Consider the following 14,038-nt stretch of genomic DNA (forward strand, 5'->3'; position numbering starts at 1 on the left):
CAGGCACTTATAAATGCCTATGTGAAATGCATAATTTTGTATCTCACTAGCAACCAGATATATGAGGGAAAAGAGAACTATGTTTAGTTTCCAGGAAGATGTATGGTGTACCTGTTTGACAACCAGTTGTTTTAGTTTACACGGAAAAGTCATACTGAGCAGTAAAAATTATGAGTGTGAAATTTAGGACAGGGAAGGGAGGATGAGTAAAAGCAGTAGCAAGGTTGATGTCTGGGATAAGGCCCTCATCTCACTTTAAATTGGCTGGAGTTTACTTTAATTAAGAACAACTATGAGGAGAATAAATTTTCTCACCATTTTGGCTTTACCAGTGAGAATCAGAGATACTGCATGCGTTATTTGTCTCCTAGACAGTGACTCTCTCAATTCAAATGTGGGCTTTAATTAATGGATACCTGTTCTTCTGGCATTAATACCCTCTTATTTTTTTTCCTAATTTCTAACAAAGTGTGTAGTTGGATGAGCAGAGAACACAAGTAAAAGAGTCTGAAGAAGGAATCTCCTCAAAAAAAAAAACCTTTCATACCAGAGCTGCCTTCTATTTTTTACTTTAAGTGCAACTTTAAAGAAAAAAAGAAGAACTGAACTGACACCCCCGCCCCAACCCTGAACACTACGTAATACCTTTTCTCATTAAACTCCACCCTCTCTGAAAGAAACTGTGTTTCTTACTTTATACTGTATTTTTGATTTGTACAGCTCTCCCAGCCAGAGGAGGTGAAACATCCGTTCCCCCTACAAGAAACTCTGGTAAGTCACCTCTCAGCCCTTGGTTGACTAGTTAGCTCAGCCTCGGTGATGAGTAAAAACTTTAACAGGAAATCCTGAGGGGACATCTGTCAGCACCAGGTGCTCACAGAATTATCTGAAAATATAATCTCTAAGACACAGGAAAGGTAAGAATTTAGGATATGTTTCAGCGTGTGACGCACAAAACATAATTGAGAATGAAATATTTAAAAGAGACAATGTTTTTATAAAACAAGCAGAATCCTTACTTTTTAAAAATAGCTTCTAGAGCAATGATATTTCGTGAAATCTGGTTTGATAATCAGCTGAAAAGAGGTGAAATCTCTGCATGGGTCATGTGTGTACCAGAAGCTCTAAGTTTCTTGTGCTCCCTTGTTCTCTCCTTCTCTCCATGCCCTGCCTGTGTCCAAGAAAATAGAGAAACCTAAAAATCGTCTAAGTTTGTATCAGATCACAAGTATCAAAGTTTCTACAGCACACTTAGTAGTGAATTCTTATTCTGGCTTAGCACTTGAAGGTGAGAATTTTTGCGGGGTGCTTCTCCTAGCTGCCTAACTGGGAAGTAGGAAGAGCTTTAGAGAACTAAGTAGAGAAAAATTTCAAGTAAAACAGTGGAATTTAGATAGGGCAAGCCAGTTGGCTGTAGAGGCTGGACACTGACTATCACCCATGGAGAATCATTTCCTACTTGACCATCTCTTCTACTTACGTGAGAACTCTTGACGGTGGAATCTCAGGAAGCAGAAATAACTTTAGAGAAAAAAATGAGAATGGTCTACTTTGATTACTGATGCTGTATTCTATGACACTGTTTGAGTATTTGGACATTAGCTCATTTCATCCTGACTACAGAGAAGCCATCTGGGAAAGGCTAAGGCTAGCTGGTGGCCTTCATGGAGGTGATCCGCCTTTTTGCATGGACAAAGCTCTGAGAGGCAAGGTCCCAAGAGACTTCACTTCAGGATTGCTTCTTACAGCTGATATGCCTTTTCCTATCACTATCACATAGCCTAAAAATTCCTGGGCATCAGACCACCCTATCGGTGAGATTTCTTGCAGATCAACATAAAGATGAACTTTCACGAATTAATCAGTGCTGTCAGATGAATTCACAATTTTCCTGATTTGATTCAAATAATCTTGGGAAGAAAGTTTTAAGAGATGGTTTTAGTTGTTTGCTAGAAAGTTGTAATAAAGTTAAAATCAAGAATAGAATGTGCCCACTCCTCATAATGGTAAGTAAGGCTGCATAATAAGAAATACAATGAGCTCTCGTCACTACACTAAAAAGAGAAATATGCTTGGGACAAATTTGTGTTCAAGGAAAAAGTATTCAGGTCCAAGAATGAAGCCACAGGTGTGCACTGTGATAAGACAAAGCCATGTGAAACCGTTACTATGAACTTAAAATGAGCATACAGAATGAAAAACTGCTTTAAACTTAATATCAACATCCTTTTGTAACTCCCATTTTGTATAACATTTTATCTATGAGGTAGTTATCTAATAACTTTTGTCTGTAAAAAGGCCAGAGAAAAGAAATAAAGATGAGGGGGTAGCTGGGGGATGGGAATCTGTGCCATCTACTCACCTACCCATCCATCCATCCATCCATCCATCCATCCATCCATCCATCCATCCAAATGTAGTGATGCAGTCATTTTCTGTTTCACCTAGTGTGTATGTATCTGTGTGAGCGACGTCTTTCTCTCTCTGATTCAAGAAGCGTTAACCAGTTCTGGCTGCCTGACCAGAGAAAAGAGCACTTGCAACAAATCCTTTACTTAATCCCCTGTTGTTAAGCAACAGGTGTTAATTACTCTGAAGCCTTTGGCTTCTGGCCCCAGAACAATGCAGACTCAAGGAGAATAAATATTATTTATACTAAGCAACCTTTATTCTTGGAGAATAAAGTTTTGGCCCCCACCCTTCTACTGCTCTCCCAATCGGTTACCATCTAGAAAGAGCCAGTGTTCTGGGAAGCTCAGAGCAAATCATGTTAGAGAGAGAGAGAGAGAGAGAGAGAGAGAGAGAGAGAGAGAGAGAGAGAGAGAGAGAGAGAGAGAGAGAGAGATCTTATTAGTTACCAGAGTGACAAGCAGCATATGTCAGTTAAGGTTTCATACTGTCCAAATTCAAAGTCAGTTACTTCCTGGTGGTGTGGTTTTGTATTAACTTATTCTTTCTCTCTGTACTTGGGGAATGATTTGTCTAGAAAGACATAAACAGTATATTGTCTGCCTCAAACAATTAACTCAAACATTTAGCAAATGCATATGTAAGAAGCTTTGAATAGTGATTAGCACCCGCTACTCATTCTTACTGGCATTTGTGTGAAATGTAGCATTTATGGATAAACACCTAGAAACAGCATCTTCATTAGAGATCTTAAGCCCATGAGTTACATAGGCCCTGACTCAGTTTCACAGATTAATTCACCCCACATTGATATGGAAAGCAAAATTTTATTTGATGAAACACATCTTTGGTGAATTTCGACCCATCTGATGATGGGAAAATTAAATGTAGAAATCTATGCCTCAAAGATCTACTTAAGTTATAAAACAATAATTATGGTAGGCCAGTAACTGCTTTAAACTTTATTAAGCATTGTTTTTTATTTATTCATAGGCTTTTGCAAGATGGATTTTCAAGGGTCAATTGCTACCTATGCCTATGACGATTATGGTATGTCAGCACCCTGCCAAAAAATCAATGTGAAACAAATTGCAGCCCAGCTCCTGCCCCCACTCTACTCCCTGGTATTCATCTTTGGTTTTGTGGGCAATATGATGGTCTTCCTCATCTTGATAAGCTGTAAAAAGCTGAAGAGCATGACTGATATCTACCTGTTCAACCTGGCCATCTCTGACCTGCTCTTCCTCCTCACGCTCCCGTTCTGGGCTCACTATGCTGCAAATGATTGGGTCTTTGGGAATATCATGTGTAAAGTATTCACAGGACTCTATCACATTGGATACTTCGGTGGAATCTTCTTCATTATCCTCCTGACGATTGATAGGTACTTGGCTATTGTCCATGCCGTGTTTGCTTTAAAAGCCAGAACGGTCAACTTTGGGGTGATAACAAGTGTAGTCACTTGGGTGGTGGCTGTGTTTGCCTCTCTCCCAGAAATAATCTTTACCAGGTCTCAGAAAGAAGGTTTTCATTATACATGCAGCCCTCATTTTCCACACACTCAATATCATTTCTGGAAGAGTTTCCAAACATTAAAGATGGTCATCTTGAGCCTGATCCTGCCCCTACTGGTCATGGTCATCTGCTACTCAGGAATCCTCCACACCCTGTTTCGCTGTAGGAATGAGAAGAAGAGGCACAGGGCTGTGAGGCTCATCTTTGCCATCATGGTTGTCTACTTTCTCTTCTGGGCTCCATACAACATTGTCCTCCTCCTGACCACCTTCCAGGAATTCTTTGGACTGAATAACTGCAGTAGTTCTAATAGACTAGACCAGGCCATGCAGGCGACAGAGACTCTTGGGATGACACACTGCTGCCTAAACCCTGTCATCTATGCCTTCGTTGGGGAGAAGTTCCGGAATTATCTCTCAGTGTTCTTCCGAAAACACATTGTCAAACGCTTTTGCAAACGCTGTTCAATTTTCCAGCACGATAATCCAGATCGTGTAAGCTCAGTATATACACGGTCCACGGGAGAACAAGAAGTTTCTACTGGTTTATGACCTGGGTTGAGCTTTGTGTATCACTTAGCTTTTCTATGTAACTTAGGGGATACAATTGTTCTTTTAAAAAAAGAAATTAGTATCATAGAGGGCCCAAGATACGTGCATCTTTTTGATATTTATTTTAGATAGATTGGGTCTTTTAAAGCTGAAATGGGGGCGGGGGAGGCGAGGAGAAAGAGTCTTTGGGAGGGGAAGCATGCACAAAGAGACACGAGGCAGGGGCCACGGCACATGTGCAAAGGGAGGGACGCAGGGGTGCCACTGTTACCTAGAGATGACATGTCTCGTAGCTGGGTTCCTGAGAGGTGGCTGTAAATATGCCTAGTTGGCATAAAGTCGCTTCTTGCTGTCCACGGATGTGCCTGATTGCCAACAGGGAAGAACCACTTCTGCATATAAAATGTAGAGTCAGCAGAACTTGAGGTAAATTGGAATTAGAAGTGAACAAGAACCCCTAGGCTTAATTAGGTTGGGGAAAACAGCAAATACAAGGGAAAAATAGAGGAAAGAGTTTGGCCTAGGAAGGTAGTCTCATTTTACAGCCTGAATATAATGTTGTCTCAGGCTGGCATTTTGCTCCTGCCTTCAGACCTAAATCTTACCATACCAGCTTTGATCCTGAAGGGTAGCCAGACGGCTGTGAAACACCAGGATTGTGAATCATGAGCCTGAGGTCTAGGAATAACACGAACCCCTTGTGATTCTAGATGAGGACTGTTTACATAGTTTGAACTCGGAACTTTATAACCTTGAGCAGAGGGTCCAAGAGATGAGAGAAGAACACCAATTTTCTCTATTTACTTAGCAATCATCATATCTGGGAGATTCATTTTAGAAGCAAGTTGTGCACTCCAGGAGTCATGAAAGCCTAACTATTGCCCTCTGTGTTCCAGGCTGAGTGTGAGGGCTTCAGTCACACTTTCCAGATGGCTTCTCCACACAAACAATGCTAAATGTAGCCATTTCAGAAAGGTTTAGGATTTTTGTTGTTTTGGGAGTTGATAATTGTTTTGAATTTTAGAACAGTTAAGATCTTCGTAGTGAAGGCTAGGGGAGGAAACAAAGAGGTTAGAATCTCTCAGAAGATAAAAGTATCTGCCTAACAAGAGGTGCTACTGGTTTCTCTCAAGCTCCGATTATGAAACCAGAGTCCTGTGACTGTCAGCAGGAAGTGAATGTTTGATTTTTTTTCTTTCCTGGGATACACATCTTCTTCCCCACTGTGTAGCCCAGACTAGCATCAAGTTCATGATCCTCCTGCTTACATCTCAAGTTCTGAGATTACAAGTATATATGAACACACCCAGCTGTATTTTTATATTTGTTAGCATATAGAAAGTTATAAATTCTTTGAAGGTAATGAATCTTATAAAAAGTGCTTTGTAAAAAATTGCATTTTATACTTTGAATCAAGTGTACATTTAGTGAATAGTACATAAAATTATGAGAGTATTTTGTAAGTAGTTGTTTTGGAGAACACCCCCAAATAATACTTGTTTAAATATAGAGTTCTTAGATTAAGTGGGTGGTGGTGATGATTATATTTCCTTTAAAGTATTTTTAGTGTTAACTTTCCTCCTGAAAAATATTTTCATAATAATTTGTTGTTAAAGATATTATGTCTAAGCATGCAGTTTCTAAGCAGTGTTGCCTTGAAAGATTGTAAATTTTAAATTGTGCTTACTCCCCATCAAAAGAGTTTTAACATATTTACAAATTTATTTCAGAAGTCAAGAATCTGGTTGAAAATAAAGATATGCAACTTTGTGGTCTGGTATTTGACTGGGAATCACATGATCAGGAGGGTGAGCACTGTCTTTCTTTCTTTCTTTCTTTCTTTCTTTCTTTCTTCCTTCCTTCCTTCCTTCCTTCCTTCCTTTCTTTCTTTCTTTCTTTCTTTCTCTTTTTCTTTCTTTCTTTTCTTTCTTGTAAAAGTGTGTTAATAATTTCAGTAATGGATCTTCTATAACACTGGGATTTCTGTGCACATGTTTCTTGTTCAGGGAGAGGATAGATGCTCCAAGGAGAGTTTGGACCATGCTGGTTTTCAGTCTGCTACAGCCTCAGTTTCTGAAGAAGGTGTGCAAAGATGGTCGGGCTGTTTGTGCTCCTAATGGAAGAAACAAACAAATAGAAAGTAAAACAGGCTGAGTGGTTCAGTAACTTCCAGATTCAAAGGGTTGCTTTTCATCTTTTAGATTTGAAGGTAGAAAGTATCAAAGAAGAGTGGAAGGCATCTGGGCTTAGAAGAGAGAAAGGAGTCGGGGGAAGGGAGACCTCTATCTGCTATGATAAAGCCAGCGTTAGTGGGGATGAGGGAAAGTGTGCTAATAACTTATCTTGTCGCTGTGAAAAAATATCTGACAAAGGCAGCTTAAGGAAGGACGGTTTACTGTTGTTGGTAGTTTGAAGGAATACACTCTGTTGTGGTGTGTGAGGAGTGTGACCGTGGTGGTCATATCACATCTACATCCAGGAAGCACAGAGTTGAATGCTGGTGTCAGCTCTCTTTCTCCTTTTACTCAGTCCAAGTCCCTAGTCCACAGGATGGTGTTGTTCATATTGAGAGTGGGTCTTCCCTTCTTGGCTAATCCTTTCTGGAAACATCCTCATAGTTACAGTCAGAAATGAGTGTCCTAGTTAATTCTAAATCTAGTAAAGCAACCAATCAGTACCAACCATTACAAAAATATCTGTTTCTTCATTTCTTTTTTTGTTATAGCTGATATACACACTCCCTCTTACCTTTCCAAATGTTAGATGACTTCACAAAGAAAAACTGCTTGAGGTATCATATGACTATGTATATATTTCTTTCATAATTTTATAAATATTTTAATGTCCCATTTAGCTCCATATTGCTTCTATTTAGATGAATTATAATTTCTGTGCTATTATAATTCTGTAATGCCTCAAGAGCATATTTTGTTTTAAAAATAGGGAGTTTTGTTTGTTTTGAGGATTTCTCTGTGTAGTCCAGGCTGCCCTAGAACTTCCTCTGTCTATCAGGCTGGCCTCAAACTCAGAAATATGCCTGCCTCTACTTCCCAATTACTGGGATTAAAGGTGTGCACCATCATTGCCTGGTTCAAAAATGAGTTTTAACGCATACATAGAGAAAAATGACCCTTTTTCCTGCTTGAGTCAAAGGGAAAGCTCTAAAAACTACAAATAGCCTAGGCTATATTGATTCTATTCTGCCCTCCAGTGGCCAACTATCGAATAACAAGGATGTTTGGCAACCAGCATGGACCACATCACACAACTAAGGAGCATGGTTTCACTGAATTGTTTACTGTTTGTGTCTTTAATTCCAGTGTGGACAGAGGCATATCCAGAGCAGCTCAGGGTAGATGACACACAGCTCTTTCTCACTGCTTCAGAAGAACAGGAAGGACATCAGTTGAGGACACCAGTTGACACTTTGGTTGAAATCATTCTTTCAGGTGGATCTGCAGAATGCTGGAGCCCAGACCTTGAAAAGGCTCTGGAAATTATTTATAAACAGGTATTTTCACATGCATGAAATGCCCCAAACTCTCCTTGCATTTCACTCTAACCCTGCATTTCCCAAGTGTTTGCAGTGTTCCAATAAAGTTGAGATGTAGGTGGTTTTCTTTGATTCTTTTTATCCTCTTTTCTTCATTACCGTTATTCCTCCACATGGATGAAACACTCTCACGAAACTATATACCTTTACAAGGGAAAGGCTGTTGAGGATCGCTCAGTCCAGACGCCTCCCTCTGTAGGTGAAAAGCAGGGTCTACTCCAAGCCCTCAAAGAGGGTTTCAGAGGACCCAAGAATTAGCAAGTTATGACAGTGTTTCCCAATCTCAATGTGCAGTCAGTGATAAGCCATTGAGTAAGTAGGTGGGGAGAGGGTCTGATACCACTTACAATCATGCCTAGATAAATTCAAGAGTTGGGCTTACAATTAACGAAGGCTATATTCTAGTCCTGGCTTAGTCTTAGCTTCACTTTGAAATGACATGGGGAGTTTTGCACTAAGTACCACTGCAATTCTACATCAAACAATTCTGGTTAATCAACCCACATGTGCCTGTGTTTCTAACTCTTAGAAACTTGCCAGGTGGCTCTCAAAGTAGTCAAGTTTGAGATACTGGGAGTGAAGACTGGGTTGAAGTCTGTCATACTGGGTACAATGGTTGGAGTCTGAGCACTGTCACATACACTGTGAGTATTGGGGTATGAAGAAAATCATGACTTGGTCAGGCAATGTTAATTCTGAAAAGATTGAAAATTTAGCATTAAGAGAGTAACTCTTAGATAGCCTGGCACCTAATTTGATTCTGTACACACATACACATGAAACAAAGCTTGGCTTGTATTAGTTACTTTTGTGTCACTGTGACCACAGTACTCAGTTAAAACAACTGAAGGAAGGAGAAGTCTACTTTGGCTCATATTTTTAGTTCATTATGAGGAAGTCATAGCATTGTATGAAAATTCATGGGCACGTACACCAGAGATTGTTCATGTTACAGAAGTCCAGAAAGCAAAGTCCAGAATCAAGGGCAAGCTATAACTTTCAAAGGATCATCCCTAGTGCCTTAAAGCCAGCCAGACCTTATCTCCTAAAGAGGGTTTATCAATAGTGTCACTGTCTGGACATGTTTTGCTATACACAAAACATGACCCTGTGAGGATTATTTCTGAAAAGCAAATATAAGTTACCGTTTTTGTTTTGAGTCAAGACAAGGCCCCTTTGTGAAGCTAAGTATAGCTAAACATAATGCAACTAAGTTTAAAAATAAAAACATAGTGGAAATGCTTCAGGATAGTCTATATTTACTCCAGAATTTTTGTACTTACATTGATTTCCATTATCTTAGATTACTCACAAATATCCTGTAAAGAAGTTATAATGTTTTCTCAATATATAATCAAATCAATCATCTGTTGATTGGACAACTCAGGCTTTTCTGCATGGTAAAGACCAAACTCTGGGCTCAGAAGGTAAGAATTTAAAAGTCATGTTTGCCCGAACATCGTCTTGAAGCAGTGGGAGCTTAGGAAGTAATCTGAGTTCTTATAGCCTTTGGCTCCTTTTGGTAATTTGAAGACTACTAATATTAGCTGACAGGGATGTTTTGGATAGAAAATGTCTATACCAGGCTGCCCAATAGAATTTCCCTAATGCCATGCTCTCTCTCTGTATCTTCTAATATGGTAGCATAGTGCATGAATGTAGAATGTAGGTAATATAGATTATAAGTTATATTTAATTTTAATGTGGCCAGGATTATTATATTGAATATTCCAAGTCTGGTGTACATATAAATAGTGTAGTTTGACTTGTGTTTAGTCATTCGGGTATTGAGTTACTATGGAAGTGTACTATTTTTAAGCCTTGGCTTTCTTCTCTGTAACTGAGTATAATAATATCTGTCTCATAGTTTTGATGAGGGGATAAATAAGATACTGGATGGTGAGACCTTAACATAGTATCACCTAGTTCACAGACATCCTTGTAGATATTTGCTATTGTAGAAGTTTTTTGAGAATGTCTATCTGCTTTTTATCTTGAAACACATAAGGCACATGAGACTCTAATGACTCTGTGTGAACTGACTTATGGTGTAACTCAACGAGAACATGAGCTTTTAGATCAGTCTGTCTATAAACAGCCTCAAAGACTTACCTAGAGGAGGGTGTTATTATGTTCTTCTAGGTACTTCTCAATCCAATCAGGTTGGTGGACAAGATACATCACACTATTCCACTAGAAAAACTTAAGTCCAGAGTATCCACAGTAACATGATTGAAAACCCTGTTGCAGTGTTCTCAGCTAACCATAGCCGCATGAAAGAGGGCTCTTCAAAAAGAGGAGACTTGTACAGGCTCTGCCTGATTTGTGTGGTTGAATTTTTACTCATAGAATGTCCCTGATATTTTGCCTGACCACAGGAGACTCAAAGTGTCTCCAGACACCTTATTTTAATCTACACAAGTATTGTCATGCTACATCCATTGCCTCTCTTCATGAGTTGTTCCCGGGCTCAGAATTCCCCTCTTCTCAGCTTCCTTAGTACATATGTGGATCTGATGAGCATATGTAGCCTGTGTCCTAACTGGTAAGGTGTACATAATTCATGGTAGTGCTAGACTGCTGGGGTCCAGCCTAGCATCACAGTTCCCTGAGAAAGGCAGCAAGGGTGGCATTGGTGATTCCAGGGCCAAAAGATGCTTACTTTTGGCAATTTAACTCTTATTTTAACTCTTTGCTGTTCTGTGGCCAAAAGCCACTGGCTTCTGGCACTTTAACTCCTCCAGAATAGCAGCAGGGGAAAAGAAACTTAATTACTTTGGTACATTTCTTTGTGATCAGGCCTCTCACTGGCCAGGCGAGAGACTTGGAATTCCTTAACTCTTATTGAGCCAGAGAAAAAAGAAAAGGAAAAGAAAAGAAATCAGAGCAAGAAGAAAAGAAAGGCACACATACAGAGACACACACATACTGGATCAAGGAGAGAAAGGCCAAGTTACTGTTTTATTGTAGTTTTTCTCAGTTTTTATACATTCTCAGGATAATTGATCACATGGGTTTTGTTTGTTTGGTTTTTTTTAGACATAAATTTATGTCATAGGTCACCAAGGCTTAAGGAGTTATAGCAGAATTGTTTATATGTATTTTCATTAAGACTAGTTCCTGACTAAACATTCATTATCTGTTACCAGCTCCATAAGTTCATTATAAGTTTAAAGCAATAATTTTTGTGTCGTGTTAGCAAGGTATTGTCAAGAGACAAGTCATCTGCCTTGTGTCTTATTATTTTGAAGTCTTGTATATATAGACTAATCCATCATTTATTTTCTGTCCTTGTATCTACAATAAATTGCCCATTCCCAGGTTTTGACATTTAGTTACCAGATAGTGGCCTCATTCCGGACCTAGAAGGAATGTTTACTTAATTGCAAATGTGTTCCAAGCTTGCTTTCTTTTCCTAGTGCAATTATCCTGTGATACATGAAGGTTTACAGAGCTCTATTTGCAGCTTTGATTCTATAGGGGACTTGAGATTACTTGTATCAGTTTATGAGTTCTAAAAAATCATTATCAAGAATTTGGAATCATCAGCTCACCTACACAGCATTACTACATGAAAGTGCATCTTCATGTTGATTCTGCAGGGAATCTGCTCAATAAGGTGGGATGATGCTTATGGATCATTAGGTTATGTAATAGTGGCAAGAAAGAAATATCAGCTGCAAGAAGCAATACTGGGATGAAGTCTATGAGGACCCTGCATCTCAGAAAACACCTAACACAGCCCTGCAAAACATTGGGCCATCTCGAGAAAACTCGCTTGCCATAGCCTTTCATAGATGGCTTCTGACACTAGACATCCTTCTTAGTTTGAATATGCATGAGGTTGGGTTTAATCTCTTACACAAAGTATAAATAAAAGTATATCTGTAGAAAAATAAATCGATTTCCAATGGGAATTGTGTATAAACATGGAAGCAACCTCAAAAAGCTAATTGGATTCTTTAAGAATGAAGTGTATTGGGTTACTGGGAGAACAAAGGTCCTTGTACCCACAGATCACCACGAGGGGAAACAAAGAATGTTAAATACACAAGATTTTCCTCTCAAAGGAAAGTGTGAAAGTTTAGTTTTATTAACCAGATGTCATCTCAGAGGCTTTCTGCTTAATAAGTTCACTCTTTCTAGTTGAACTCTGGCTGTCTGGTTCAACTCAGCAGTTCTGGCTCAAACCTCCTCTCCAAGTGACTGCTTCAAACTGGCTTGTCTAAGTTTCTGGCTGAATTGCTCTGCTTGGCCTGAAACTAACTTTAGCAATCTGTTCTAATTTTCTTGCTCCTTCTCATTCTCTGACTCATTCTGTCTCCACCTGCAATATGTCTCTGTAAAACTGTCCCAATGAAACTGCCCTCTCTGTGTGTATGTCTCTCTGTTTGTCTCTGTCTCACTCTGTCTCTCTCTGTGTCTCTCTGTCTCTTTGTCTCTTTCTCTGTCTCTCTCTGTGTCTCTCTCTCTGTCTCTATCTCTCTGTCTCTCTTTCTCTGTCTGTCTGTCTGTCTGTCTGTCTGTCTTGTGCTACTCTCTTAAGTGGCCTCTCCTTCCTGTCTGTCCTCATGAGAGTTAGGTGTATCGTATCTCTGACTCATTCTGTCAAATCTTTCTCTGATTTGTCACATTATCTGTCCCTCAATTAAACATCTCTTTCAAACATGGCTGCCTCCTTTTATAAACTAACCTTACGTTCACTGTTTGGAATTAAAGATGTGTACTAAGGGCATGTCTGTATTCCAGCCAGGGGAATTAAAGGTGTGTGACATGTCTTTATTCCAGTCAGATCACACAGATCTAGAAGGCCTTTGGATGTGATCCTTTGCCAAAGCATCCATATTGCTGGATTAAAATTCCTCCACAGAAAGAATGTATAACCTATTATCTTTTTCATCCAAAAGTCTTGGAATTAGAAGTGATAATAGCCTGGAAATCTGCTTTATCTGCAGGGCTAGGGTATATCAAGCTCCCATCACCAGGAATAATAGAGATAGATAATAGCCCAAATAACCTCTATATTCTCTGTAAGATTGAGACATGTAGCCTATTTCAAGAAACCATTTTCTTGGAAGAAATGGAATGTAGTTTAAATTGAATTTCAATGCAATTATTCCTTCTTGTGCACTGGAGGTTGCAGTACTTGGGGGAACATTTCCTCAAATTGTACTCTGTTTAAATGTGTTGTCAGTAAACCGCTTGGCATAGACTCCCAAAATTTGATCCAACCGAACTTAGTGAAACTGAACCAAGTTTTTATTCTTACCTCTTTGTGGATTGTTTTACTTCTGATCATGACATTTGCAGGGACCCCGCACGAGGCAGAATTGAAAAAACAATGGAACTGGGATCCATTACAGAGATGTTAGTCTACTACAGTGGAAAGAAAATAGTACAGCAGAGTATCAAGCATCATAGCCAGGAAGCATAGAAAGAAGAGCTGCTTTGGTCGGTTTTCTTTTTCTTCTTTTTTATTCCATCTGTGATCCTAACCTGTAGGATGGCAGTCCTACTTTCAGAGCATATCTTCCCCCTCAATGCTAAAGAGAGTAAGAACTCTAAATGATACAAGAAAAGCACTGAAGATTGAAGCCATTGCCTGTAGGTTGAGGCAGAGAACCCAAAGAAAGTGAAGACAGAAGACATATACGATGGATTTTGGGTGAAGCACACAGGGTGAAGAATCCAGTATGAGTGCCAGTTTTGAACCTTTTATTGGTGATATAGCTTGTGGAGACAGTGGTGGAAGCATCAGGCTGAAGACAGATGTGACTAGTGATTCTTTGAGTATATAATAGAGGCGTTGTCTCAGATATACATTCCCTGAATGGAGGCATTAATGCTCTAAATGTGATAGAAGTTGGAAGATCATAAAGACTTGAATGTAGGGAGAGGTGAAAAGTCAAGCTTGGCTTTCAACTCATGGAAATGAAGAACACTGGCTTTAGAATGTGGGAGAATGACTACAGTTTTAAAGACAAGTTTAGTTAGAAACCACGGGGAAAAT

General features: G+C 39.4%; 1 protein-coding gene across 1 annotated transcript; it reads left to right on the forward strand.

The window, feature by feature from the left end:
* The first annotated feature begins 676 nt into the window (after positions 1-676).
* Positions 677-6,255, forward strand: LOC114633178 (C-C chemokine receptor type 5). The gene is made up of 2 exons (XM_028781787.1): positions 677-771; positions 3,403-6,255. Exon 2 carries the CDS (start codon positions 3,414-3,416, stop codon positions 4,473-4,475), a length of 1,062 nt encoding a protein of 353 aa, XP_028637620.1. The 5' UTR covers positions 677-771; positions 3,403-3,413; the 3' UTR covers positions 4,476-6,255.
* The last annotated feature ends 7,783 nt before the right edge of the window (positions 6,256-14,038 follow it).

This window comes from Grammomys surdaster, unplaced genomic scaffold (assembly GCF_004785775.1).
Source record: "Grammomys surdaster isolate TR1022 unplaced genomic scaffold, NIH_TR_1.0 546, whole genome shotgun sequence".
Lineage (NCBI taxonomy): Eukaryota > Metazoa > Chordata > Mammalia > Rodentia > Muridae > Grammomys > Grammomys surdaster.

What these genes read in the sequence shown, in the direction of transcription:
- LOC114633178 (XM_028781787.1), top strand. Translation starts at nt 3,414, where the DNA reads ATGGATTTTCAAGGGTCAATTGCTACCTATGCCTATGACGATTATGGT.